This window comes from Culex quinquefasciatus, chromosome 1 (assembly GCF_015732765.1).
Source record: "Culex quinquefasciatus strain JHB chromosome 1, VPISU_Cqui_1.0_pri_paternal, whole genome shotgun sequence".
Classification (NCBI taxonomy): domain Eukaryota; kingdom Metazoa; phylum Arthropoda; class Insecta; order Diptera; family Culicidae; genus Culex; species Culex quinquefasciatus.
Window position 1 is genome coordinate 112447395 of NC_051861.1, and position 27864 is coordinate 112475258.

Here is a 27864-nt window from a genome sequence, read left to right on the forward strand (position 1 = left end):
CAATGTGGTAGATGTTTTGGTGGATTTTTGACAGTACGAATTATTTCAAGAAAATCCACCGCGGTTAACCAAATCAAATTAACAAAAGCCCTAAAGACTTGCATCAGGGACGATTTTTTTCTGGTTGATCCTAGCAGTAATATACGCTTGTCTCAAAGGTTAAACCATGCATGTTCCAGCAACATCAGGTTCCACGTTCGGATACAGCAAAAAAGACCACACAAACCCTCAAAAATAATCTTTATTCGCCAAAATCCCCCCTCACTTGGCCGCCTTCTTGGTGGACGCTTCCGGGGCGCACTTAGCCCGGTGGCGATAGAACGTGCCGTTCTCCTTGAAGCGCTGGCCACAGCCGGGGCACTCGTGCAGCGCCTCACCGGTGTGCACGCAGCGACGATGGTTCTGCAGCACGGTGGCCGTACTGAACGCCTTCGGGCACAGATCGCACTGGAAGTTTCGCTCGCCCAGGTGGACGGCCTTCTCGTGCCGCTGGAGGTTCTGCTTGCTGGAGAACTGCTTGCCGCACGTCGGACAGGTCGAGGACTGGGGCTCGTGGCGGCCCTTGCGCTTGATCGTGGGAGGTTTGCCCAGGTGGATGACGTCCACGTGCTCCTTGAGGGACAGCTTCGTGGAGTACTTTTTGTGGCAGATTTGACACTCGAGCGGGAGATGCTCCGGGTGGGCGAGGCGTTTGTGCTGGCCTTGGCCGTGGGCGGTGAGGAACGTTTCCGGACAGTGAGGGCACTGGTTGCGCGGATATTCGACGTCGGCGTGACAGGCGGCGATGTGCGCGAGGAGATCGGTATTGTTTTGCGGGATTTCTGGGCATAGCTTGCAGGAGGAATGATACATTCTTCGGTTGCGATGCTCGTTGTGTCGATGGTTGACGTACTCGCGCTTCGTGCGGAAGCTGATATCGCAGGATCCGCATCGGAAGGGGTTCTTGCCCTCGTGGACGGCCTTGACGTGGTGCCTGAGATCGGTTGACGTCCGGTAGCTAGCGTCACAGGACTCGCACTGGAATGGCCGCTGACCGGCGTGACTGCCCAGAATGTGGGTTCGAAGGGCTAGCGCAGTGGCGAAGTTCTTCTGACATATTTTGCAATGCGATCGCGGTATTACTCCTCTATGATTGTGCCGGATGTGTTGGTTGAGCTTCCACTGGGCGGTGTAGACCTTGCCACACTCGTGACACTGGCATTCCCGGGCAATTCGTCCTTTGAGCTTGTGACTTGCGCCGTGCTTGGAGTTTTCATGGCGCTTCAACGCCGCTACCGATCGGTACCGAATCGGACAGAAGCTACACTTGTTCGGTCGCTTCGAGGCGTCGTGATAAGCCAAATGGTAATTGTACTGCTGGATAGTTGGGAACTTGTGACCATCGTTACACGCGGCGCACGTAAATCCCTCCGTACTTCCGTGCTGCTCAATCAGATGAAGCATCAGATCGCCGTGGTTATCAAACACCTTGACGCAAATGTTGCACGTCCTCGGCACAAGTGCCGACATCTGGGGCTCCCCCTCCTTACGCTTCACCACGACCTTTTTCTCTTTCTTCGTCCTCCTCACCGGAGCTTTTCGCTTCCCTCTCTGCTTCTTCACTACAACCTCCTCGAAATACTCCGAATCTGACGATTCCGAAGAACTCTCCTCCTCGGACTCTTCCTCATCCTCGTCACCCACTTCCTCCTCCGACTCCGCCTTCCAGTCATCCTCAAAATGCTCCGGAACCACCTCCGCCTTCCACTCGACCTCCTCAATCTCCAGCTTGGGCTTGACCTTCCCCAGGTACCCACCGTAATAGTCCTGCTGCAGCGCAAACTGCTCCTGCAGGGCACGAATCAGGTCCACCTTCACCAGACACTCGTCGCACACCATCCGCAGAAAGTCGGTCGACTTCAGCGTGATCCGCAGCACCAGCGCTACCACCGTATCGAGTGCCATATCGGCAAACGTCCCACCCCCAACCGACGGCACCATCCGGCTCACCGGCAGGAACTGATGGCACAACCTGCAACTCGCCACACTCCTAAAAAATAATCAAACATTAAAATCCCAACATCCCACCACACTTTCAACTCACCCTCCCAAAAACACCGTCGGTTCCCGGTACTCCTGCTCGTTGTCCCCGGCCCACTCAAAGTGGCCTGTGCAGAGCTGGTAGTCGGCATCGTCATCGTCGAGCGCAGTTCCACTGCCGATCTCGACGGCCTGCAGCCAGCGGCGGCGCAAATCGTCCTCGGTGGGAAATTTGACGACGCGCACGAGGCCGCCGCTCGTGTCCGCCGGAAGGCAACCCGGAACGCAGCAAACCATGGTGGGAAGGTGCAATTTTTACGGAAATTTGAGTTGACAAACAAGTTGGTGACTCAATTTTTTGTGGAAAATGTAAACAAATCGGCGAAAAGGCCTTTTTTTGGAAATGTCAAAAATGCAGATTGAAATGGTTGTTTGTCAAATTTGACAACTCAACTTAACCCAGTCAACTCAATTCGAATTCTGAATCGGAATTCGTATTTAAATATAAGATTCGATTCGAATTCCAATTCAAGGAGGTATTAGACTATGACAAACACAAACAAACTCACACTTTTTGGCAGATTGTAGGCATTAGGTCTATTCCCGTACTGCAGAATTCTGCAATTCTGCACAAAAACGGCAGCAGAGCGTTCCCGTACTTTTCTGCAACAAAAGTAACTTTTCTCTCAGGCAGAACTTCTGCAATGAGAGAGGTAGAAGTTGCAGCAAAACCGTTCCCGTACTTTTCTGCAAGTTCTCTCTTCTCTTTCTTGTTGAAAAGTTACTGCAATTTGGTGTGATGAAAGTTGAGTACACGCTTACATAAAATTTGCAAGTTGGGTGAAATCAAGCATTTTATTATTATTTGTAATATTAAATGATTTTGGGGTTGTTTTTTTTTGTCTGGTTTTATTGAGAACGATTTTTTTTAGGTTAACGATTTCAGGCTTAGCTCATTCATGTAAATGATAAAGCGATTTTTTTAGTGTTAATATTTTTACCTGATAAAACTTAAGCCATAGTGTTACAGCACGGCTAGTACCCTAACAAAAAATGTACTTTAAAAACAAATCTATATATATAAAAAATTTGGACGGTTTTGTTCGAACGCGCATCACTTGATAACGGAAAGTCGGATCGGAGCGCTCTTTGCTGCGTTGGGTTCGTATAAGCCCAAGGAAGGTTCTTACGCTAAAGAGTGACAACTTTGGACACTCCGGAAACGATTCCGGAAGATCTGCAGATTGTATGGGAAAAGTTGCGTAAAATCAAATTTTGATCACAGGAGGCTAAAAACGTCAAGAAGTGAAAAAATGACAAGACGAAGTTTGTCGGGGTTAGCTTGTAGTTTTTAAAAACTTTTAAAATACGTATTTCTTTTGAGTTTAATAATTTCAAATTAATATTTGTTTCGGAATTATTTTTGATCATAAATTGATTTTGAAGATACTCAATATGTGTGTTGAAATAATAAGTAAATTTAATTGGCAAATCATAAATTGTACCTTTAACGGCCCTACCAATTTGTATTCTTATATGAACCAAAAAAAATGTAATTTTGTCGAAATTAAAATTCTGAAATTCTGAAACTCTGAAATTCTTCAATTTTTAAATTCCTAAATTCCTAAATTATTAAATTCTTAATTTCTTCGCCATCTTGAATCATAAAAAATAAACATTTTTTGGAGTCATATTTTAGGTTAGCAACACAAATTTTGACGATTTAGAGGTTGGAAATTTTGACTGTTTCTATTTTATTTATATTTTTGTTTTAGAATTTTTGATTGACAGAATTTTTTAATTTTACTTATTTTTGAAGTTATAATTTCTTTAATTTTCTTTAATAAATATAGCTTTTGAATTTTTGGTGTTCTGCACTCATAAATATTCAAACTATTGTTTTTTTTTATTTCGATTTTTTTCGACCTTTATTATATTTATTTTGAAATTTTAAAATTAAGATTTTTTTGAAATTCTAAACATTTTTTTAGTTTTTTATTATTTGAATTTTTAAATTTTGAGTTTGTGATTTATATTTTTTTATTTTTCTCATATAATTATTTGCATTTTTAAAATTCTCAAATATCTGATTTGTGTTTTTTTAAACTTTCTCAATTTGAATATATTAGTTTTTTAATATTTTTAATTATGGACTTCTTAATTTCCAGATTTTTTAATTTATGTGTTTTAAAATTTTTGAGTTTGTGATTTTTAATTTGCCAATTTCGCTGCGACACCGTTTTTCTCTCATGTGACATCCAGTCATGATTTATTAATTTTATCCTGAATAATCTTTCAAACATTCTGCTATTAAAAAATGTATTTTGGTCCCTTCTATATTAAACCTTTGTTTGTCTTTTTCTAAATCATATTTATTAAACGTACCTGCCACTCTCATTTGTAAAATTGTTTACCTATTGTAAAAGTTTTGAGTTGTTTCCAGGGTTGCGAATGAGCGAGCGCTCACGGAAGGAGTGCTCGCTCCAGCTGGAGCGTGAGTTTTTATCAGGTAGCTCGTGCTCGCTCACGCTCACCGGAGCGTTTTGCGCTCACGTGAGCTGGTGAGCCAAAGTAGGTAGCTGTTTTTCCCTGTTGAAGCATCTGCCTGTTTGAAACGAAGTTTCTAGAACTATCACAGCACAGGCAGCAAAAACAAACAAGAATGTGGTCAAACAAACAAAAGTATGCAATAAAATGGATTTAGTCGGCGAACCAAAATATACGTTCACTCTTGAGTGAGCTTACAAAGAGCTAACTCGTTCTAAATGTAAAACAATATTGACGTGAAGAGATGCACTGATATGTAAAAAAATAATAATTAATTGACAAATTATGTTTAATTTAAGTTTTTAGAATCCGGAGTTTTGACTCAAGGCGGTTTTAAAAACAAAAAAAAAGCATAAAATTGTTTTATTGGACCTTTAAAAACCCAGCAGTTATAATTATCCCTCATATTCGGAACATTTTAGAGAATGTCAATATTCAAAAAATCATTTATTGAATCTGTAATTGAATATTTTCAGAGGCTTGGTAGTGGAAGTGTTAAATATAATTTACTTGGGGGAAGAGGAGCCACCCTTTTTGTGGTAAAACAAAACAATGACAATTTATATTATTTCATTCAAATGGATTATTTCAAACACTAGTAATTTTGAGGCTTTTTTGTAAAAAAAAAGAACTGTTTAAACAATTTTACCCTATTTTCTAGAATGAGAAAGAGAAAGATAACCTTTATAAAAAATGATCAGCGGTTTCCAAGCACTGAACGATTTATTAAACGGAATGACTTTTTTTAATGGTTGCTCATTCTGAACCGCACGCTGGCAAGGTAGTCAACAAACTATTTAGGTACATAAAACAGTATAATGTTATATTTTAATCAACCAAGCACATAACATTGAATCGAACTTACCACAGCATAAATCTTCTTGAATTAATTCATTGTTTTGTAAGTTTTTCTAAGGTTTTCATTCATTTTTGTTTAAAGGCTCATACCATTCCCCCAGCAATTGTCTCTGCTTACCTTAACTATTATAAAAGTAAGGCCGATTAATTCGAAAATAGGTAAATTTTTAACTCTGACTGCTGGTCTCCAATATGATTTGACCTTTGCGAATCCAATTTATTATTTAAAAAAGTAGTTAATGAAAATAAGCTATTCCAATTAATATATAAAAAAAATGTTCCTAGGTGATGTTTCCATTGAAATGCTGCGCCTTAAGCAAAAAATCTAACTAGGATTGAAAAACAAAAACGAAAAACGATTCGATTCGCGATACTTCCAAAGTGAGCGCTCCGTGAGCGAAAAATGAGCGCGAGCGTGAGCGTGGGGCAAACGCGAGCTGAAAAAATCGGAGCAAACGTGAGCGCGGGCAAACGTGAGCTAGCTCGCGCAGCGCTCCTCCTCACGAATGAGCGAAAAATGAGCGCTCACGAGCGCGTGAGGATCGCAACACTGGTTGTTTCTAATATATAATTTCTACCTAAGCATAATTAATTTCTAGTTACTTAATAAATAATACATACTTGATTTTTTAAATAAAATGTTGTGCTGCATAAAAAAATAATTTCCTTTTTCTAGAGGCGTGTTGTTTCAATTACTTTTTTGGCAACCATTTTTTTTTATATTTCGAAATAATTAAAAAACTTTAATACCCAATTTGAGTAATTCCACTCAACTGTGTACAATATTGCAGAAAAAGTACTGGAACGCGCTACCCAGGCAAAAGTTTTGCCGCTTCTCTCCTTGCAGAACTTCTGCAAAAGAGAGAGATGAAGAGAGCGAGCTGAAAAGTACGGGAACGTGCTGCAAAAAAGTGACTTATGCTGGCTGCAGAATTCTGCAGAAGTTGCAGAAATTCTGCAATTCTGCAGGTACGGGAATAGACCTATTGTTTGTTCCCCTGCATTTGTTTGCAGAAACGTCTTCCGCTATTTTTACATAAATGTTTGTAGACAGTAACAGTAGAGACCACAATAAAACGGTTAAATGAATTTGTGTTTAAATCTCGGTTTTTAAGGCTAGTATGCAGATCGGAAGGAAAGGGGCAAGAAACAGCTTCACGAACAGCAGAACAAAGGAGAGGGAGCGATTTCTTGGGGCTTTTATTCACCCTCTCTGACTTGCTTGCGCTGCCGCTGCTGCCCATTTGATTTTTTTCTTGACCGGTTCCTTCCGAAGTGCGTATACCGCTTTAAGCTTAAGCGGTATACGCACTTCGGAAGAAACCGGTCAAGAAAAAAGTCAAATGGGCAGCAGCGAAAGCAAGCCAAAGCCCCAATAAATCGCTCCCTCTCCTTTGTTCTGCTGTTCGTAAAGCTGTTTCTTGACCCCTTACCTTCCGATCTCCATACTAGCCTTTAGTATGCAGATCAAAAGGAACCCGGTCAAGAAATGTTGTGCACGAGGTTTTGAATTCTTTCCGTGACCCTCAAGAAAAGTTGACAGTTCGGTATGATCGCGTTCGACGGTGTGCCCGCTTATGGTTCTTTGGGGAAAAAATAAAAAGATGAAAAATAAGGCAAAAAGTTAAAAATTAATAGATTAAAAATGTTTATTGAAAATCTTTTTACAGCAATTATTAATTATAAACAAAATTAAGAAATCAATAATTTAAAATTTCTTAGATTAAAAACCAAAAAATTAGAAATTCTTAAAATTTCTAGAACTAAAAATACTAAAATTTTAAAATTGGGTACTAAAGCCCTATGACAATTTTTATGTACTACGGTAAAAAACACGATTAAAAACCATTTCTGATCACTTTTTTTCATTTTAATGCAAAATTTTTTTTCGACCAGACAACATTTTTTCGATGGATCAACTATGGTCCCCTTGGAACGAGCTGTCAAGCAGGAGCTTTTCTGTCAAGAAGGACCGCGAGGTTAATTTTTCAAAATTGATTTAAAAATCCATTTTAACTTCTTTGTGGTCGTACAAAGGGTCATTGTACTTAGAAAAATAAGCTTTATTGCTGTAAACAATAATATCAGCAATCTAAGCTTCATTTTAGGACCCAATTATGATATTTAAAAAAAAAAACAAATTATGGAATTCTGAAAATACGAAAATACGAAATTAGGAAGTCATGAAATTATGAAAAAATGATGTTATGACATTAGAATATTAGAAAATTATAAAATAAGGCTGGTACAAATGTTTAGAAAGTATTTCTCAAATTCTTAAATTCTTAAAATTTTAAATTCTTCAATTCTTAGATTCTTAAATTCTTAAATTCTTGAATTCTTAAATTCTTAAATTATTAAATTCCCAAATTCTTAAATTCTTTAATTCTTAAATTCTAAAATTCTAAAATTCTAAAATTCTAAAATTCTAAAATTCTTAAATTCTTAAATTCTTAAATTCCTAAATTCTTAAATTCTTAAATTCTTGTATGGTGCGTTCGTTTGGAGAGTTTCGGAAGTAATGATCAAATGCTTCTCCTGAATATCCAGTTTATTCAAACCAATTCAACTTTCTTCTACCACTTCCTCCTTCACCTCGCGTTCCGTTTCCACCTTGACAACCGCGGAAGCAACCTCCCCACCAGCCTTCCCCTTCTTTTTCCTCGGTTTCTTCTCTTTCTCCACCAGCGCTTTCTTCACCCTCTTCCTCTTCTTCTCCCCCGAGTGGTGATTCCGACCGTGCTTCTGCAGCACCTGCTCCGTCCGGAACGTCTTCCCGCACAGCTCGCACGCAAACGGCTTCTTGGCCTTCCGGATAACTTCCCGCGCTGCCATCGCCGCCGCCCGAGCCTCCTGCCGCAGCAGACAGCGCTTCCGGTGGGGCGAGTGCACCGAGCTCGCCTTGAAGCTCATCCCGCAGTGCTGGCACAGGTAGGACCGCTCGCCGGTGTGGATGCTCCGCCGGTGGTTGTCCCGCGTGGACTTGGTGGCGAACGTTCTGTCGCACAGGTCACAGGCGTGCAGGGGGCGTTGTGGCTCGCGCAGCTCGGGGTTCGCCTTGAGCAGTGCCTTCTGGCGCATGATGTGGCAGCGCTTTCGATGCCGGCAGAGACTGTTGCTGACCTTGAAGCTGGTTCCGCACTGCTGGCAGACGAACGGTCGCTCCTCGTTGTGGACGCTGCGACGGTGGCTGTCCAGGTTGCTCGGCCAGCCGAACTCTTTGCCACACTCGTCGCAGCGGTAGAGTTTCTGGTGCAGATGGGTTGCGGCAACGTGATCTTTGAGGTGTTTTTGGGTTGCGAACTCGCGATCGCATGGTTCGCAGCGTAGCTGGAGCGAACGCTTGGAGCACTTTTGCTTCCGGTGACGGTACAGCGACAGTTGGGATCGAAACTCTCTCGTACATCGGACGCAGCGTAGCGTTGGATATTGCGACTCTTTATGGGTCTGATCAATGTGCTGATCGAGGTCTTCCGCGCTCTGAGGAACTTCCAGGCAGAGACTGCACGAATACTCGTACGTTTCGCACTGTCGATGCTTCCGTTGCAAGTGATCGATGAACGCTTCTTCACTCTCGAACTGTTCCTTGCATGGCGCACAATCCAGATAAACTGCGCCCTCGTGAACCTTCTCCAAATGCTTCTGCAGCACGGCTTCCGACCGGAACCACATCTCGCAGATTTCACACTTGTGCCCAACCGGCTTCGAATGTCCCAGCACGTGCGAGTGCAACGACTGGCTCGACGCTAGTTCCGCCTCGCAAAACTCGCACTCAAACTTCGAGCTCCTCCCGTGGGCTTCCTTCCAGTGGCGTTTCTTGTTCGACGTCGAAGCAAACATCTTGCCGCACTCCTCACAAGCCGTGGGACGATGCAGCACCACGCTGACCTCGTGCCGCGTTCCGTGCTCTCGATTCTCGTGCGCGTGCACACCGTGCTCGTCGCAGTACCGCATCGGACAGAAGCCGCACCGAAGCGGACGGTCCTCGCCGTCGTGATGACTCATGTGCCGGTTGAAGCGCTGGATGCTTTCGAACACCTTCCCGTCGTTACACTCCGTACAGCTTAAATCGCCCTCTGTAGTGTGCTCCTTGCTCAAATGGTTCAGCAAATCGATCGGATTGGCAAACGGAGCCACCTTGCACAAGTAACACTTCCGCGCGATCAAGGAGCTCATCTTGACGCCCTTCTTCGGACGCTTTCTTTTCCTCCCTATATCTTCCTGATTGATTTCCTCTGAATAGTTCGAACCATCGTCAGCGTCAAAATCAACCTCACAATCGTCCTCTTCGAGCGGTTCCAACTTTTGCTCGCCGTACTCATCCTGCACGGTCGCTTCCACGACTTCCAGGTGGCACGTTGCTTCCGCACTCTGCAATGACTGGAAAAGCGCATCTTGGGCCGCAAATTGGCTCCGAAGTGCGTGAATTAGGTCCACCTTGACGAGGCATACGGTGCAAACCATGGTTGGAATGTCTGACGGGCTCCGTTTGATATGGGCCGTTTGTTGAAGGATAGTGGACAAGTTGTCTAGCGAGGTCAGATGTCCCAACAAGGGCACCATGTCGGATTTGAGTTGGAACTGGAGACACAGCCGACAGCTGGCCAACTCGATTGGAAGACCGTTTCTGGAAATTTTAAATCCATTGAGAAACATGTTAACCTTATAGTTAATTTTCTTTAGGTATCCGTTGAATTAATGTCAATCAACTTAGAGGTGACAAACTGTCAAAATAAAATTGATTGATTGAACGGGAGCTTCCCAAATGCGGACGTGAACTTCAAGTACCTAGAATGCAGATAATTTTGCAGCAAAACTAGCGTTTCTCAAATACAAAATTCAATTATAAGTATCAAATAGTGTAACAACTTCCAGCTAGTTGGTTTCCATTTTTCCCGTGCCTTGGAGGTGTCTCGATATTTACTAAACTGACATAAATTACGTTATTCATCTTGGGACGTGCTATTCAAGTATCTAAAGTTCTTCGTCATGATGGTTATCCTTGTAGCATTACCACTGCACCTTTTTTACTTACTTATCGACAAACCGCGCCGGTTCCTGGTACTCTCGAACATCCTCCGGCTTGGCAAAGTGTTCCAAACAAACCTCCAACCGCAGCGACCCGTCCTTCAAACCAAGCCCCGTGCCCGCTTCGATGGCCTGCTTCCAGCGGTCCCGCAGCAGGTCGGCGCCCGGAAAGCGGACCAACCCGGAGGCGGAACCGCCGGCCGGAACGCATCTGGGCACGCAGCAGGGCATTGTTTTGGTATACGACGATTGCGAACTGGGTTTGTTTACAAACAAATCGAGAGTGTTGAAAAGGCCTTTTCGATTATGGAGCAAATTCCCAGTCGGTGTGGGTTGGGCGAAGTCGGACAGAAAGCTGGTTGAACCGGTTGGCGTCGGGCAGGGAGGGTTCCCAGTCTGGAAGTTGGCGGTAAGGTGTAAGTTAGCCGTTCCATGTCCAATTTTGCCTGTATGCTGCTCAAAAGAAAACGGGTCAGTTTATTTCGATTTCTGAAACGGAATTTAATTCGATTTTTAAACGAATTCCATTTCAAACGTAACAACCAGGTCTGTGTTCGAACCGGTTGTTGCATTTGAAACGGAATTCGTATAAGAACGTACGTTGCTGCCCATTTGAAACGTTTTGTTGACCAGTTCCTTACCAAGTGCATATTTTACATTACTCAAACATTTAATTGGCCATTTCGACAAGTCAACGCCAAAAATTCCACATTCTACTTCCTCTGTAAAACAAACTGGTGGGCTTCTTCAGAGTAAAAACAAAGCTTGCTTTTTCCAACGAATTTTATTTCAAACACAACATCACTCGCCATCGCCACTTCTCTGCCCTTCCAAGCCGCACTTCTTCTGGTGCCTCGAGTAGATCGACGTCTCCTTGAAGCGCTCACCACAATGTTTGCACGAAAACGGCGCCTCCCCGGTGTGGGCGCACCGCACGTGGTTCTGCATAGACGACTTCGTCGCAAACTTGACCCCGCACGAGGCGCACTCGTACGGCTTCTCGCCCTGATGGACGGCCTTCTGGTGTCGGCGCATATTCGCAACGTTCGAGCAAACCAGCCCGCACTCCTGACACTTGCACGGGGTTTGGGCGACCTTCGAGCGCGGCCACTGCTTGCCCAGATGTTTGCCGTCAATGTGCTGCTGCAGGCCCATCTTGCTCGAGTAGCAGCTGCCGCAGCGGTCACACACGAACCGACCGTGGTCAAACTTGCGGTGCTGGAAGAGCTGGTTTTTGGTGTGGAATTTGCTCGGACACGAGCTGCACTTGAAGTAGGGGTACTTTGCACTGGCGTGGGCTGTGGTGATGTGGCTTTCGAGCTCCTGGTCAGTTTGTGGGATTTCCGGACAGAGACGACACGAATACTCGTAGGACTCACGGTGGACGTGCAACTCTCGCATGTGGCTCTCGTAGTCTTCCATGCTGGTGAAACGTGACTGGCATACAAAGCACAGATAATCGTTCATCACGGCTTGGTGATGTTTGAGTTTGTGCTTGTGGAGCTGGGAGATGTACCGGAACCGTTTTTCGCAGTGGCAACAGGTGTAGGGGCACTGGCGCTTGTCGCTGTGGATCAGCATGTGCTGCAGCAAACTTACTCGCGTGGTCAGCTCCCTTTCGCAAATCTTGCATTTGTGACCTTTGAACTGCTCGTGTTCCTTCTTCTTGTGGCGCAATACGTTGCCCTGGTGAGCGAAAGTCTTGCCGCAAATGTCACACGCTGACTCGGAGATATTCCTTTCGCGTATTTTGTGGCTTTGACCATGCTTCTTGTTTTCGTGCAATCGCCGACTGTTTCGCACGCTGAAAGCCATCGTGCAAAAGCTACACTTGAAACGGCGAATCGAATGATCGTGATGACTCAGATGCAGATTGTACGTTTGAACCATCACGAATCTTTCCCCATCGTCACACTCGGCGCAAGTGTAACCGTCCTCGGATATGTGTTCCATGCTAAGGTGCATTTCCAACTCACCTCTGCTCGAAAATGTACCGTTACAAATGAAACAGGTCGTCGAAAGTACCAGCGTCAGTTTCACCTTATCCTTCGGCTTAGTTTCTTCGGAAGTTTTCTTCCTCGCAGATCCATCCTTCTTCGGCTTCTTTTCCTTCTTTGCTACGGGAACCGGTTCAATTTCGACTTCATCATTATGATCATCCTCCAGTGAAGATTCTTCAAGATTATCGACCATCTCCAATTCTTCAAACAAATCGGACTTGAATTCGTCCTCGTCTTCACCATCCTTCGGCTTCTCTGCTGCAGCAACTGGAACCACCTCTTCCACAACTGACGTCTCCTTCAACGTCTTCCCCTTCGTTCCCTCCTTCCTGCGCTTCCCCACCGATGCCATCGGCCCAACGTGCGTCCCCAACTCCTCAAGTAACCCCTCCCCAAACTCATCTCCCATCGCTTCCACGTCGACCTCTTCCGCCACAATCTCCAACCCTTCCTCAACCTTTTTCTTTTTCGCCAATTTCCCCCTTCCTCCATCCGGTCCGCTCCGCTTCCGTCCTCTCTCCCCGCCCCCCAACTCACCCTCGTCGCCAACCACCTCCAGCCGGATCCGGCTCGCCTTCCGCACCGTCTCGTACACAAACTCGTTGACCCGGTACTGGTTGCGCACCGTCTGCACCAGCTCCAGCTTGAGGCATATGGCGCGCTGAAAGTCGTCCGGCCGGATGCGGATGCCGAACAGCCGCTGGACGGACGCCACCAGGCTGAGGCCGCCGACCTGGGCCCCGTCCGTGGCGAGCGTTTCGTGCGCCGGAACGAACCGCAAACAGAGCCGGCAGCCGAGCAGGGTGAGGGGTGCGCCGGAGCTAAAAACAACAAATTTCGTGTTGATTTTCGTTAAATCAAGCGGACTTCTTATTTCTTTTTAGTTGAGAGCATACAAAGGATGGGCAGATAAGCAAGCAAGCATTATTTATTTGTAAATTCATCGGAAAACGACTCTAATCGATCAGAAAAATGGTTCGAACACGGAACCGGTTGTTGCGTTTGAAACGGAATTTGTATACGATTCTAACTAGATTCCGTTTCAGAATTCGGTTTGATTTGACTGGGTTCAAGTGTCAAACTCCAAACAAAACCGGTTCGCCCTTTTGAACCGGTTATTCGAACTCAACCCGAATTCTACCCACAACCAGACTTTTTCTCGACTGGGAATCACGTTGAAAACCGCGAAGTTCATCAAAGTGGTCGCAGGCATAAAAACGGTACGTAGAACCAACTCACCTGTCCACAAAGCGGGCCGGTTCCTGGTACTGTTCGGTGGCCTCCGGCCAAGCCATGTGGCCAATGCAAAGCTCGAGCGGTGCCGGATCGTCGTCGCTCGGCTCGAAACAGGCCGACTCGACTAGTTCGATGCCGGTGGCCTGCTTAATTACCTCCTTCCACCGTCTTCGCAGGCGATAGTCCTCCGGAAAGCGAACCAGCTGGCGCACGGCACCTGTCGCCTCCGGAACACACCGGGGAACGCAGCAGGGCATTTCTGAAACGAAATTCCGGACGCGATTTGTACGAAAATTTTGGCAATTTCAGTATAAAACCAAAACAAAAGGCCTTTTTTGACGTTTCTAGAGAGGGGGTCGGTCGCAAAGGACGTAGTTGACAATTTTGTGGAAAAAGGTAGGGGAGTCCAAAAATTACGAATCTTTTATAATATTGTTTTATTAATAATCAAAAATATAAATTTAGTTTTCTTCGATTAATTATGTATTAATTGCTGGTTACTCAGCAAAGTAACGAAAAAAATGGATCAAAAACGTAACGCCAGTCCAAATCCGGACACAAACCGGAAGTTCACAAAGACAACAGCAGCGACATCTGCGTCATCCAGCGGAACTCAAATTCCAGAGCTTCCACAGCTGCCAACTGAAATCTGGACCAGCATTTTTGACCATTTATCCGCAAACCAACTGCTAACTCTACGCCAGGTTTGCCACCGCTGGAGAAACATCATCAACAGCAACGCTCCGCTGCTGGCCAAACTTACCGTCACGTTTCCGGCGCGACTCACAATCTGCTCCACCTACCAGCCCGCCAACCTTCCACCAGCCGCAAAGGTGCACTTCAAAAACGTGACCATAACCGCAATCGGCCGCTGGTGGAGGCCGTTTGGACAAGATCTAACCGAGCTCAAGCTGAGCAGCTACTCGGAAGTTGACCACGCGAGCTTGCTGGTGATGCTGAAACAGACACCGAATCTCAAAAGTTTCGAAATGATCGAGTCTAAGCTGAGCGGTGAGCGTCCTCCTGGAGAGGTAGAATTCCGTCTTGATAAGCTTGAAGAGCTGGTTCTCTGCGGCATCGAAGATGCAGCGCCGGTGGAAGTTATTCGGCTGCTCTGCGGCGGCTTGAAGCGCCTGAGAATCTCCTGGGATTGGTTCACGGAAGAGCATCCTGTTTCGGCGCAGGAGATGGGAGAATTTTTGGAGCGGTTACAGGATTCGTTGGAGGAGCTGTACGTGACTTGCACAGAAGATACTCTGGTTGAATTGATGAGACTTGATCGACTAAAGTTGCGGAAGCTTACACTGGCAGGAGATGAACATACGGATGACGATAAGAGCAAAGGTCTCCTTATTGAACTCTGTAGGAAGCTTCCATCCTTGGAATATCTCAAAATCAAAGGTATTCGGACGTTTGATGAACAAAGTCATTCGGTAAGTTCCGACATTTATGTTTTCGAGGGTGTCATTTCCATTTCTTCATAAATTTTAGCTACTCTGCAAAATGGGACAAGTTCTTCCAAATTTGAACTGTTTACAAATCAATGGAATGCACGTGGACCTTGCCTTCCTGCACAACTTCCCCAAACAGTTACAAACTTTCAAGCTATCTGGTGATTCGAGGTGGGATTCGGGCAGCGCAGTAGAAATTCAATTCAACGGTGACGAACACTTGAACCTAAAAGAGCTGCAGCTGAAGAAAATCCACATCGAAGATTCCTGCTTACAGCGGTACCTTCCAAAAATGCCCCACCTGCGCTCGCTAACCATAAAATGGTGCACGACCAACTTCTGGTCGGACCTGCTCCAACCACTGAAGTCACTCAAACTGCTGACCGCACTATCGCTGCACGGAATCAACGTGAACGAGTCCGCCGACGACTGGACCGGCCTGGAGCGGGACGACTTTGCGGCGTCCCTGGCCCGTCTGCAGCTGGCTCAGTGCGAAATGCCGCCGAAGCTACTGGCCACGGTCCTGGCCGGGTGTCCAGGCCTGCGGGAGTTGCGCTTGCAGTCCATGAAGCTGAACGACGCGGCGGATGAAGAGCAAGTGGCTCACGTCGTCTGCCGGAAGCTGTCCAAGTTGAGCACGCTGATCATAGAGGGGTGTGAACTGTCAAACGAGGAAGGTGTTTTTTTGCGCGAAAATTGTAAATCGTTGAAGGAGTTGCGAATTACGGGCTGTTTTTAGAAAAAATGTAGTTTTTTTTCTGGTTAAAAAAATAAAATTGTGTTGAATTTAATGAACCGTGTTTTTATTTATTTTCTACTAATCACATTTTTTTAATTTGGGAATTGGGTCCTAAAATGAAGCTTAGATTACTGATATTATTGTTTACAGCGATAAAGCTTATTTTTTTAGTACAATGACCCTTTGTACGACCACAAAGAGTTTAAAATGGATTTTTAAATCAATTTTGGAAAATTTACCTCGCGGTTCTTCTTGACAGAAAAGTTCCTACTTGACAGCTCGTTCCAAGGGGACCATAGTTGATCCATCGAAAAAATGTTGTCTTGCCATTATTTTTTTTTGCATTAAAATGGAAAAAAGTGATCAGAAATGATTTTTGATTGTGTTTTTTACCGTTGTACATAAAAATTGACATAGGGCTTTAGTACCCAATTGAATCTGGATTGCGAACTTGCGATACACTGAAAGAAAGGCCCACAGCAATATCACATGTTTCACACGTGAACCGACCCCATACGACTTCACATATGAATGTCATGTGCAAATCACTTGGAAAATTTTCATTGCGCGACGCGGTAAATTCAAAAGCAAAACACGTTAACTTCACGTGACGATGCTGGTGAATTTGAAATGCTTTTCATATTAATGTTAAATGAGTTTGTAATGTGAATCAAATGGTTTTATAATGTTATTCGGGTGTGTAAGAGGTGTTTTCTTACTTTTTGTCATTAAATTATTTCACGGTTTCATAAATAAATAAATTTTATTTTTCTGATTCAAAACATCTTTTGGATTCATTGCATAAAATCACACATTTCACTGACAATAAACTTTCACTGCTGCTTTGAAGAATGCGGGCCAGGTCCCGACGGCGTGATGCTGATCTGTGCCATACATAACCTGCGAGGTGCTCGACAATTACGCCCTGCTGGGCCGGTGTAACGTCACGGTCAACCTCGTACAAGAACGGGATCAAGCTGGCCGAATAAAAGTGACCAAGACTATTAAACACTTCTCGATCCGGCAGCTGGCGTATCCGTAGCCCGCCCTTGATGTCCATGGTGATTCTCGAAAAAACATCGCTTGCTCTTTTGTTTTGTGCTAAGCTCCGGATCTGAGCAGATTCCTCTGACGACCTCTGACCGGATTCTGATTTGCTGGAAAAATAATTTTAATCAGTATTAATTTCAACCAATTGTATTGATTTCCTCTTGTTTTCTCTTACCTTAAGTGCACAAACATAAAATGTTTAGGAAATTTGCTGGCAAATTTTTTATTTCGATCCGAAACGCAAATTTTGCACCAGCATCGTCCGTGGCCATCTTACTAATGGAGAATTTTCTCCACACGCTTTTCAAAACCAAAACATTTCAATCCAACGTGCTTTCCACTTCGAAATCAAAGGAAATGTCAAATGGGGCAAATCTAAGTGAAATTCATTTGAATATGCAGTGAACAGCATTCGAGAAAAGAGTGAAACGTCTTTGGATAATGATCAGCTGGTTTTAAATTATATTCACTTCTATTTGACATTTAAAACATGTGTGGGTCAAAGTAAAAGCACGTGAATTTATTGTGTTGATTTTTTGAGACTCTCACGTGAAATAACACTTGAGATTGCTATGTTGGTTTCTTTCAGTGTAGTTGATTTGTAATTGTAAATTTCGCAATTTTAAAAATTCCTTAATTCTTAATTTTTTATTCTAGATTTCATTTTTTTTTTAATTTTGGAAAAAATGAGATTTGAAATCTATAATTTCAAGGATTTCGTAAATTTGTATTTTCGATTTTCTTTATTTCCGATTTTTTTAACTCTTGAAATTTTGATTTGTAATTTCTGAAATATTTCAGGTTACGAATTTTAAAACTTTTGAGCTATTGAAATTATAAATACTTTAATATTAAAATTATTCGATTCTGCATATTTTTTATTTTGAATTTCAAAATTTCTGATATTAAATTGTTGTAATTTCCTTCATTTCCTTCAATTCGAAATTTCTGAAATCTTGTTATTCCATATTTTCGATTTTTTTTAATTATTGGTATTGTTGAGTTTAAAAATTTCTGATTTTTATTTAATTTTAAGTAAGATAATAGATATTTCGACGGTAACATTTCAAAAGGCATCATGTACATTTTGACAATTTCTGGATTATTGCATATTCTGAAAGTACTCCTAATAAGCTACCTCTCCACCAAAAATGAGCAAAAGTTACTTCAGTAAATTCTGTTTAATTGTGATTTTAAATAAAGTAACATTAACAAAATCTCTGCCGTCAGCAGTCCCTGTTTATATAGCCCTGTTAACCTGTCAAACAAAAGACTACATGAACTTCGTGACGAAAAAAAAAGCATCATGAAAAAAGCGCCATGTACATTCGGCGAAGAAAAACGAATCATAACAAAGCGTCCCCCTCAATGACAGCAGGGTGATATAGACGTTGGTGATTTCAAAAGAAGTTATGTTTGTTTTTCTCAAATTAAAATTACGGAAATAAAGTTTTATTGAATTTGCATGATCAAGTATCATTAAAAGCAACGTTTTTCATCGTTTGTTATTGTTGGAGATTTAAGCTGTCCACTTGTCTGTGGTAGATTAGTAAACAAGAAGAAATGAGTAAACGCCCTTTAGCGTGTAGCTCAACTCCTGTCAGATATTTTCACTCTGCTGTTACCACTCTCGAATTAAACTTTGACAAACGTACACGCGGTTTTTATTTCTACTGCCACTCCACCTTTTACAGGTTATGGGCCTGTTCGAACGCGTTTGTTCGAGTTAAAAAAAGTTTTCGCCGCGAGTTTTTCGGAAGTTTCGCGATCGAAATGTCCACGGGCGGGGACGGAGCTGATGCTCCCGGGCGCGCTGCCACAAAGCAAACCCTGTCGAATCTGCCGCCGATGGAGCTCCTGATGGGCCGTGAAAACTGGCCGGATTGGAAGTTCGCTGTGCAGACGATGTTGGAGGTTGAAGGCCTTTGGGACGCAGTTGAACCGGCAGAAGGCGCCGTGGTCGACCCGGTGATGGACAAGTTGGCCAAGGGGCGGATCATCCTCATGGTCCACAAATCGAACTTCCACCACCTCAGGGGGGTGCAAACGGCGAAGGAAGCTTGGACGAAGCTCGAAAATGTCTTCGAGGATTCCGGATTGACTCGACGGATGGCGCTAATCAACAAACTGACGTCGACGAGGCTGGACAACAGCGAGTCGATGCAAGCGTTTGTGTCCGACATCCTGGAGGCCGCACACCAGTTGCGCGGAATCGGCTTTGACGTGACGGATGAGTGGGTCGGATCGTTCCTGCTCAACGGATTGCCAGCATCGTATCGTCCAATGATTATGGCCTTGGAAAATTGCGGCCAAGCAATCACAGGGGATCTAATCAAGACGAAGCTGCTGCAGGAGGTGTCTGTTCCGTCGGAGGGGGCCGCGTTCGCCAGCAACAAGGCGCACAAGAAGTCGACGAAAAGCCACCAGAGCAATCCACCCAGCAGTCACCCGAGCACATCCAAAGGACCGAAATGTCGGCGCTGCCACAATTACGGTCACATCGCTCGTGATTGCAAGATGAAGGAGCCGAAAAAGGACGGAAGTGCTAGGTGCACCGTGTTGTCGGCACTCAACGAGGAGGATGACAACTGGTACTTTGACTCCGGCGCATCGAACCATTTTTCGAAGTCGGACGCGATGCTGGAGGATCTTCAGCAGTATGGAGGCACCGTGGTTGCAGCCAACAGGGGGGCGATGAAGGTCGTGGCGAAGGGGCGGATGCAGCTCACCCCGAAAAGTTGCCCGGATTCCCCGATCGTCGTGAATGACGTGCAAGTCATCCCCGAGCTGTCATCGAACCTGCTGTCAGTCAACCAGATCGTGAAGCGAGGCTGCTCGGTAATCTTCAACTCCGCTGGAGTGAAGGTGCTGAACTCGGACGGTGACGTCATGGCAACTGGAACTCGTTACCGGGAACTGTTCAAGCTCAATCTGCGATCGCAGGATACGAAGAGCGCACTCGCTTGCTCGTCTGCGGTTGGTCTCGAGGTCTGGCACCAGCGCCTGGGACACCTGAATTTGCCGAGCGTTCGAAAGCTAGCCAGTGGACTCGCCAACGGGATCAAGATCGTCGGAGCCGACAAGGAGGACTGCAAGGTGTGCCCGATGGGGAAGCACACGACAGCCGTTCAACAAGAAGGGTTCGCGCGCTACCGGGATGCTCGATGTGGTTCACACCGACATCTGCGGACCGTTCGAAGTACCATCTATGGCTGGAAGCAGATACTACATCCTGTTCGTGGACGACCGTTCGCGGAAGATGTGGGTGTTCTTCCTGAAGACGAAGTCGGAGGAGGAAGTCTTGAGAACCTTCAAGGAGTTCCACCTGATGGTCGAACGCCAGTCCGAGCGCAAGCTGAAGGTGCTGCGAAGTGACAACGGGAAGGAGTACGTGAACAACGGTATGAGAAGCTACCTGAAACAGCACGGCATCGTGCACCAGACGACGAACCCCTACACCCCAGAACAAAACGGCATGTCCGAGCGCGGAAACCGCTCAATTGTTGAGCGCGCTCGATGTTTACTGTTCGGAGCTGGACTGGAGAAGAAGTTCTGGGCGGAGGCCGTGGGCACAGCTGTTTACCTCCTCAACCGGTCTCCCACGCAAGGTCACGAATCGACGCCGGAAGAGGTTTGGACACGCAAGAAGCCGGATTTGTCGCACCTGAGAATCTTCGGCACCAAAGCGATGGTCCAAATCCCCAAACAGAAACGACGGAAGCTGGACCCGAAGTCGCACGAGTGCATTTTTGTCGGCTACGACGAACACGTGAAAGGGTATCGGTTCTACGACCCGCAGTCACGGAAAGTCTTCAGCAGCCGCGAGGTCCGCTTCATCAACGAAGGCGTACTGGAGAAGCAGGAGGATCGACGTCAAGAGCAAGTGGTGCGGCTGGACTTCGAACCGTACGTGCCGCCGACAGCAAGTGGTTCGCCGAATCGCTTCGTGGAAATCGACGACGCCGCCGAGAACGAGCTGGAGAATCCCGACACGGACCGTGTCCCGGATGTCGACAACAGCGAAGACGAGTTTCTCGGGTTCGAGGAAACAGCTGGCTCAGTGACCGACGTGACCTCCGTGCTCCCACCGCAATCATCTTCAAATCCTCCGTTGTCACCGGAGTTGAGGCGCAGCGGTCGGGAGCACAAACTTCCAGGCAAGTACGATGATTTCCATGTTTCGCTCAGAGGTTTGCCGCGTCCCAATCACTTACAGGAGGTCGAATCAACCGATACCAGCGACGACGACGCCAGCGAGGACAACTCGTCGGAGGAATCCGATGACCCGGTCCCGCCGAGTCGCGACACGAGCTGCGTGGTGGCCACAGCCAGGAGTCTGGCAGTCGACGGCGATCCCTTGTCCCACAAGGATGCGCTGTCTCGAGAGGACTCTGCAAGCTGGAAAAAGGCCATGTTCGACGAGTACGAGGCGCTGATGGCGAACGATACCTGGACGCTGACGGAACTACCGAAGGGCAGAAAGGCCATCAAGTGTCGGTGGGTCTTCAAGACCAAGCACGACGCGAGTGGCAATGTAGATCGGCACAAGGCGCGGTTGGTTGTGAAAGGATTTTCGCAGCGAAAGGGGGAAGACTATGACGAAACCTACTCGCCAGTCGTACGTCACAGTTCCCTGCGATATCTGTTCGCGCTCTCCGCCAGATATGACTTGTCGATGGACCAGATGGACGCCACAACCGCCTTCCTGCAGAGCGAGTTGGAAGAGGAAATTTTCATGGAGCAGCCACCCTGTTTCGAGGACCCGACCAGACGCAACCTGGTCTGCCGCTTGAACAAAGCGCTCTACGGATTGAAGCAGTCAAGTCGAGTGTGGAACGGAAAGTTGGACGCCGCACTGAAACGTTTTGGTCTGCATTCCTCGAAGTACGACCCGTGCCTGTACAACCGGATCGCCGACGGAAAGATACTGTTCGTCGCAATCTACGTCGACGACGTCGTGATCGTTTCCAATGACGAAGGGATGAAGAACGAGATCAAGGCCAAGCTGAGCAGCACATTCCGGATGAAGGACTTGGGACCTGTCAGCAGCTGCCTGGGCATCCGCGTCACCCGCGGACAAGGCTGTGTCGCGCTAGACCAGCAAGCATACATTGAATCGATGCTCACCCGGTTCAACATGCAGAACGCCAAGCCCGTGTCGACACCATCGAACCCGTGCGTGAAGCTGATCAAGGAGATGGCGCCGAAAACGGCGGACGAGGCGGAGAAGATGAAACGAGTTCCCTACCCCGAAGCCGTAGGAAGTCTGATGTACCTGGCCACCTGTACCCGGCCGGACATCATGCACGCAGTGAACCAACTGAGTCGTTTCAACGCAAATCCTGGGCCGAAGCACTGGGAAGCAGTCAAACACCTGTTCCGGTACCTTCGAGGCACGTGCGGGTTGAAGCTGCGTTACAGGAAGCACGGCAACACAGAGCTAGTCGGGTACGCCGACGCAAGCTGGGCATCGGATTTGGACGACCGGAAGTCAACAAGTGGCTACATCTTCATGCTGCAAGGAGGTGCAGTTGCTTGGAGCTGCAAACGACAGCCGACTGTCGCGCTGTCAACCTGTGAAGCCGAGTATATGGCTCTGGCTGCCACTGTTCAGGAAGCTTCGTGGTGGCACGGATTGTTGGCTCAACTGGGACGAAAGCAACCGATCGAGCTACGCTGCGATAACCAAAGCGCCATCTGCATCGCCAAGAATGGAGGTTACACGCCGCGTACCAAGCATATCGACATTCGTCACCATTATATCCGTGACGCCCTCGACAAGAAGATCGTGCAGCTGACCTACGTCAGCACGGACGAGCAGACGGCGGACGGCCTGACAAAGTCTCTGGAACGGATCAAGCTGGAGCGCAACCGATCAGCGATGGGGATCAGCGGATCAGCTTAAGGAGGTGTGTTGGAGATTTAAGCTGTCCACTTGTCTGTGGTAGATTAGTAAACAAGAAGAAATGAGTAAACGCCCTTTAGCGTGTAGCTCAACTCCTGTCAGATATTTTCACTCTGCTGTTACCACTCTCGAATTAAACTTTGACAAACGTACACGCGGTTTTTATTTCTACTGCCACTCCACCTTTTACAGTTATCATTAGAACATCTTATTTTGCTTCTATATTAAAAAGGGAATTGAAAATGGATGCTCAAAATTCAAATGCGTTTTTCTCAAAAAGGATGGTGTGTACATGATGCTTTTTGAAATGTTGGCATCAAATTGCGAGTTTAGTGCGCTAGAAAAAGTGTGCACCTTTAAACATATTGTCTTGTAAAGCTAACTTGACAGATTGCGCATTGAGCGAGAGAATAAAGAGCGAGAAAACATCGAGAAGCGCGCGGTTTGCGAAAGAGAGAATCAAGATTGTCAAATCAGTTTTGTGGTTGATTTGTGTGGAATGAAGGAGGTATTAGACTACGGCAAATTTGAGTAATTTTGCAAACTTCCGTAAAATTCGTTCGAGTCAACGTAGAGATCGAACACATTGTGCCACCGAGTTGGTACGACCCTCAATTCTTCCGTAGATTCGCTTCGTTCTGGATTTATTTCCGTAGTTTGCACCTGTTGCACGGCCGGAAACTGTTCGCAACCCTCCGATATTGTGCAGTTTTCAATAGCTAACTTGTTTAGTTCCTTCAAGTCACAAAAGATGACACGAAGCACTTCATCGCTGAGTTCAATCGACTGCAAGTGCAGCTCTCGCAGTTGGGATAGCTGGCTTAAGCTCTGCACCAGTACTCCGGGTTCGTCTGGGTTGCAGATTGCTATATCCTTTAGAGATAAGCTTTGCAAATTTTTCGGATATAGGAGCGCTGTGGCAAGTTCTTTCCAGCAGCTTAATTCACAATCGTCAATGACCAATGTCTCCAGATTGGACGCCGTTGACAGCAACTCTCCAATGCAGTTCCGCACGTTACAGGACAGCAGATGTACTTGCTTTAGGTTGGTCCATTTGACGCCGGTGAAATTCCGGTAGTAACGTTTGTACGCAACGAAGATCTCTAGCTCACTCAGGTGTGTCAAAATCTGATGATTCACTTTTGACACAATAACCGTTAGAAGTTCTAGACCCGGAGGAACTGCTGGTGCCTTGTGTACGATCCCTTTGCAAACATCAACTATTTTTGCTGCGAGACGCAACCTTGCTGGCTCCTAAAATTTTAAATAGAGTAAAATATTTACAAAGGAATTTTTTTAAGGAACGTACTTCTCCACTGGAGCGTCTGAATTCAAACAGAAAATTGTGATTTTCTCCTAGTTCGTAACACTGAACAATTCGGCTTAACCTGAATCCGTCGAGTTTTGTCACACTATCCAAACAATCGGCTGTGGAGTTTATGTGAAGCTGCGCCAATGTGTGCGGCAAACCGTCCAAAATGTGTTCCATGTCTTTCCGGGGGTTAACAGCCACGTCCAGGAAGTAATAATAAGAAAAATGAATCCGCAAGTACTTTAAGCGGCTACAAATGTTGCAAAACATTTCCGGAAGCACCAAACCATGAATTCCAACAAGAGTCAGTTTCTCCACTGTGTCAAGCTGGAAATCGACGGTAATAAACGTTTCGCCATCAGCGAAACATAAATACTCCAGCACCAAACATTTGAGATTCGGAGTCTGCCTGAGCACTTCCAGAAGAACCGAAAGTTTCATTTGGCAGCTGTGCATCTCGAGCATGGCCAGATTTTGTCCAACAGATCTCCACCACGGTCCCACCGCAACAAAGAGCACGTGTTTCAACAAACATTTGCCGGCAGACGAAAACGCACGATCCAGTTCGTAGCCGGAATCGATCCTAACACGTTCCAGCGTCACGACACCGGTAAGTTTGGCCACAAGAGAATCGCACGTGTCTACGATGTCCCGGAAGCGGCGACAAACTAGTCGAACCTGCCGCAACTGGCAACAGGCCAATTGGTTGAATATCGCAGTCCATATTTCTGGCGGAAGTTCGGGAAGGACCGGTTTCGACATCAAGTCCTGGATGACCTAAGTGACCGCGGGTGCAGCCTTGCAGGCGTAAATTTGTACTGGCATTGACATATTTTGCGAGCGTATCGGAATTAGAGGACGTTCCGTCAAAAAAGGCTTTTTGTTTATGTTTACGTGTTGAAAAGTAATTTTGCACCAAATTTCGAGTTGAGCGAAAAATGAGGGAGCGTAAATGATTGTTAATTTATTGAGTTAGTTTTAAGAGTGACCCCGTCTTGTATCATTTGAGTTGTGCCACCAGAATGCCCTGCTGCGTCACCGGGTGCCCCGGAAGCGTCCGACTGGTTCAGTTTCCGTCCGACAGCGTACTCCGTCGACGCTGGCGCGATGTCATCACGCTTGCGGCCGGAACCGGCCCGACCGTGGAGGAGCATTCGCTGGAGCTGTGCGAAGACCACTTTGAACGGGATTCGAGTCCTGCGGAGCGCTACCGCGAACCGACGCGGTTCAGCGATCGGTGAGGATGTGCTTCTTTCTTCTTCGCAGCGGGGTTGAGTCAGCAAATTTTCTTGTAGATCAGGACATCCGGTGGAGCTCGGCAGCTGTCGGTTGTGCCACCGGTTCGAGGTCGCTTCTCGATTGTACTCGCTGGATGGACCGATGGCCGATGTGGCCATCGGGACAGTTCTGCGTGAATCGTTTAAGGTTCAGCTTGGTGATGACGATTTTCTACGGTTCATCTGTGGGGTCTGTTTGACCCAGGTTGGAATGGTTCTGACCATACAGAAGTCGTTCCTCATCAAGGGAGATCCTGGCGTTGAAAATCGGGACAGGTTAGTTCCACCTTACATGTTTCTGAACCTTTTGATCAGTTTGAATTCTAATTTCAGAACCGACCCGCTAGCGGAAGTGACCTGCTGCCGGCTGTGCCATCGTTACGAACCAACCAATACGATGTGCTTCCTGGATGACGACCTGACGGATGGTGTGACCATCGGTTCGACGCTGAACGCGATCCTCCAGTCGGAAGACGACTTGGCGCAGCTCATCTGCTTGAACTGCTTGGCAAAGATCGATTTGATGAGAAGCGTTCAGAGCTTCTTCGTCGGTAAGGATGAAGAGTTTCGGGGTTGGCAACGGGAGGGTCTGGTCACCGTGGATCTGGACTGCCATCCAGAGCTGCTGCTCGAGGTTAAGGTGGAGCCGGTTGAGATTCAGGAGACGGCGAGGAAGGGTAGAAAGAGGAAGGCGAAAGAGAAAGAGCCAAAGATGGTCAAAGAAAAGCCGAAGATTGAGTGCAAGATCTGCAACAAGAAGTTTGCGAAAAATCACAGTCTTAATTTCCACATGCTGATTCACACGGGCGAACTTCCGCACAAGTGCTCTCATTGCGATGCCAGCTTCCGGATGAGTACGGAGTTGAGCAAGCACGTAATGGGAGTTCATGAGGGTAAGACAGCGTACGATTGTAAGGAGTGCAATGTTCCGCTGGCAACGAAGACGGAATACTACCGGCATCGCAAAACGGCCCACGCAACAGGTTACAAGAGAGTCGCTGTTTTGTACCGATGTCTGGTATGCGAAAAGTCCTGTAAGAGTGTTGGCGAGATACGCAATCACATTGAGGCGCTTCACGCGGAGAACTATCCGTACCTGGAGTGTCCAGAATGTCCAAAGTCACAGCTGACGTGCGCTGCTCACGTCAAAGTTCACGGGTACTACAAGCATCCAGACAATGGAACCGTTGAACGATTCCCTTGCGATACGTGCGGCAAAGACTTTGACAAGAAGACACTGCTGCAGAAACACGTGCGAGCTGTGCATTCGGAACCCGGAACTAGCAAGGAATATGCCTGCTCACAATGCGACAAAACCTTTCGCTTGTACTCAACGTACCACCGGCACAAGGGCACTCACACTGGAATCAAGCGGTACGCTTGTACGATCTGCGAGCAGACCTTTAGTCAGCCAACCAGCCTGAAGTACCACATGCGGAACGTTCACACCCTGGAAAAGCCGTTCCGCTGCGAAGACTGTGGAGATTCCTTCCGTCTCAGCTCCGCCTTCAACAAGCATCGAGACAAGTATCACTCCCCGAACGCCGTCGTCGAAGACAAGGTTGCCTGTCCGACCTGCCTCGAGGAGTTTCTCACCAAGTCACTGCTCCAGCAGCACGTGCGTAGCGTCCACGAGGAGCGGAAAGAGTTCGCGTGCCTTGAGTGTGGCAAGGTTTACAAAAACTTTGCCAATCTCAACCGGCATCGGGATTCGCACAACGAGACGCGCAAGCATCCGTGCAGCTTTTGCGACAAATCCTTTACGCAGCAGATTTCCCTCAACAATCACATCCGGAACCGGCACACCGGCGAAGAGCCGTTCATGTGCGCCGATTGCGGCGAAACCTTCAGGGATAGCTCCGTGTTCTACAAGCATCGTGCGAATCAGCATCCGAACCAGCAAGCCGGTCAAACATTTCCGTGCGAAACGTGTGGCGAGCAGTTCGCACAGAAACCGCTTTTACTGAAGCATCGTCGGAGCGCCCATCTGAGCCAGCTCGTCTGTCCGGAGTGCGGCAAGCTGTTTAGCAGCTCGTCTACGCTGAATCGGCACCTGGAAACGCACAGCGACACCCGGAAGTACGGCTGCTCGTTCTGCGAGCTGTCGTTCACGCAGCAAACCTCGCTCAAGAACCATGTCCGGAACCGGCACACCGGGGAAACTCCGTTCGGCTGCGACAAGTGCGGGGAAGCCTTCCGGGATAGTTCGAAGTTTTACAAGCACCGGGCCAAGTGCCGGGTGGAGTCGGTGGAGGTCGCGGTTAAGACGGAACCGGAAAATCCGCTGGGGGATGATCCGTGTCCGTGAACTTTGGACAGTCATTGAATAAACCATAAAATATAAACAAAACATTTCTCCGTCTGCTTTTAACTAATGGTACGTTCGTTTGATGGCTAGTGCCACACTGAGTGCCGCACTCAGAGCTGTCAAAGTGTTTGTTT

At 46.6% G+C, this 27864-nt stretch overlaps 5 protein-coding genes and 1 long non-coding RNA gene across 7 annotated transcripts; 2 read left to right on the forward strand and 4 right to left on the reverse strand.

The window, feature by feature from the left end:
• Positions 1-223: 223 nt before the first annotated feature.
• Positions 224-10740, reverse strand: LOC6044778. Its single transcript, XM_038266498.1, has 4 exons — positions 10460-10740; positions 7995-10051; positions 2084-2324; positions 224-2029 (listed from the first exon to the last, which is right to left on the reverse strand). Exons 1-4 carry the CDS (start codon positions 10681-10683, stop codon positions 262-264), a joined length of 4290 nt encoding a protein of 1429 aa, XP_038122426.1. The 5' UTR covers positions 10684-10740; the 3' UTR covers positions 224-261.
• A 491-nt stretch (positions 10741-11231) lies between these two features.
• On the reverse strand, positions 11232-13983 carry LOC6044780 (zinc finger protein 14). Its single transcript, XM_001862204.2, has 2 exons — positions 13692-13983; positions 11232-13273 (listed from the first exon to the last, which is right to left on the reverse strand). Exons 1-2 carry the CDS (start codon positions 13943-13945, stop codon positions 11254-11256), a joined length of 2274 nt encoding a protein of 757 aa, XP_001862239.2. The 5' UTR covers positions 13946-13983; the 3' UTR covers positions 11232-11253.
• LOC6044775 (zinc finger protein 595) lies at positions 13565-27772 on the forward strand. The gene is made up of 5 exons (XM_001862199.2): positions 13565-13672; positions 13865-13973; positions 25167-25382; positions 25441-25698; positions 25756-27772. Exons 3-5 carry the CDS (start codon positions 25168-25170, stop codon positions 27728-27730), a joined length of 2448 nt encoding a protein of 815 aa, XP_001862234.2. The 5' UTR covers positions 13565-13672; positions 13865-13973; position 25167; the 3' UTR covers positions 27731-27772.
• Positions 14185-15930, forward strand: LOC6044781. The gene is made up of 2 exons (XM_001862205.2): positions 14185-15121; positions 15180-15930. Exons 1-2 carry the CDS (start codon positions 14210-14212, stop codon positions 15876-15878), a joined length of 1611 nt encoding a protein of 536 aa, XP_001862240.2. The 5' UTR covers positions 14185-14209; the 3' UTR covers positions 15879-15930.
• LOC119765094 lies at positions 16623-17666 on the reverse strand. Its single transcript, XR_005276499.1, has 2 exons — positions 17104-17666; positions 16623-17035 (listed from the first exon to the last, which is right to left on the reverse strand). It is a non-coding gene; the product is annotated as an uncharacterized LOC119765094 (long non-coding RNA).
• Positions 18564-25009, reverse strand: LOC119765093. 2 transcript variants are annotated; one of them, XR_005276498.1, is made up of 3 exons: positions 24143-25009; positions 23017-24087; positions 18564-18613 (listed from the first exon to the last, which is right to left on the reverse strand). XR_005276498.1 is itself a non-coding variant. In XM_038248222.1 (2 exons), exons 1-2 carry the CDS (start codon positions 24905-24907, stop codon positions 23350-23352), a joined length of 1503 nt encoding a protein of 500 aa, XP_038104150.1. In that variant the 5' UTR covers positions 24908-25009; the 3' UTR covers positions 22967-23349. The 2 variants fall into 2 exon arrangements, 1 of the variants encoding a protein (XP_038104150.1); XM_038248222.1 differs by lacking the exon at positions 18564-18613 and having other exon boundaries at positions 22967-24087.
• Positions 27773-27864: the final 92 nt, after the last annotated feature.

Coding starts and splice junctions, on each gene's coding strand:
- LOC6044778 (XM_038266498.1), bottom strand. CDS start 10,683: ATGCCCTGCTGCGTGCCCAGATGCGTTCCGGCCGGCGGTTCCGCCTCC. Junction 2,325..7,994: donor GGAGGAAGTGGTAGAAGAAA/GTTGAATTGGTT, acceptor AAAAATTGCACC/TTCCCACCATGGTTTGCTGC. Junction 2,030..2,083: donor CCGACGGTGTTTTTGGGAGG/GTGAGTTGAAAG, acceptor ATTATTTTTTAG/GAGTGTGGCGAGTTGCAGGT.
- LOC6044780 (XM_001862204.2), bottom strand. CDS start 13,945: ATGCCCTGCTGCGTTCCCCGGTGTGTTCCGGAGGCGACAGGTGCCGTG. Junction 13,274..13,691: donor CCGGCCCGCTTTGTGGACAG/GTGAGTTGGTTC, acceptor TGTTGTTTTTAG/CTCCGGCGCACCCCTCACCC.
- LOC6044781 (XM_001862205.2), top strand. CDS start 14,210: ATGGATCAAAAACGTAACGCCAGTCCAAATCCGGACACAAACCGGAAG. Junction 15,122..15,179: donor TTGATGAACAAAGTCATTCG/GTAAGTTCCGAC, acceptor CATAAATTTTAG/CTACTCTGCAAAATGGGACA.
- LOC119765093 (XM_038248222.1), bottom strand. CDS start 24,907: ATGTCGAAACCGGTCCTTCCCGAACTTCCGCCAGAAATATGGACTGCG. Junction 24,088..24,142: donor TCAGACGCTCCAGTGGAGAA/GTACGTTCCTTA, acceptor TTAAAATTTTAG/GAGCCAGCAAGGTTGCGTCT.
- LOC6044775 (XM_001862199.2), top strand. CDS start 25,168: ATGCCCTGCTGCGTCACCGGGTGCCCCGGAAGCGTCCGACTGGTTCAG. Junction 25,383..25,440: donor CCGACGCGGTTCAGCGATCG/GTGAGGATGTGC, acceptor ATTTTCTTGTAG/ATCAGGACATCCGGTGGAGC. Junction 25,699..25,755: donor GGCGTTGAAAATCGGGACAG/GTTAGTTCCACC, acceptor TTCTAATTTCAG/AACCGACCCGCTAGCGGAAG.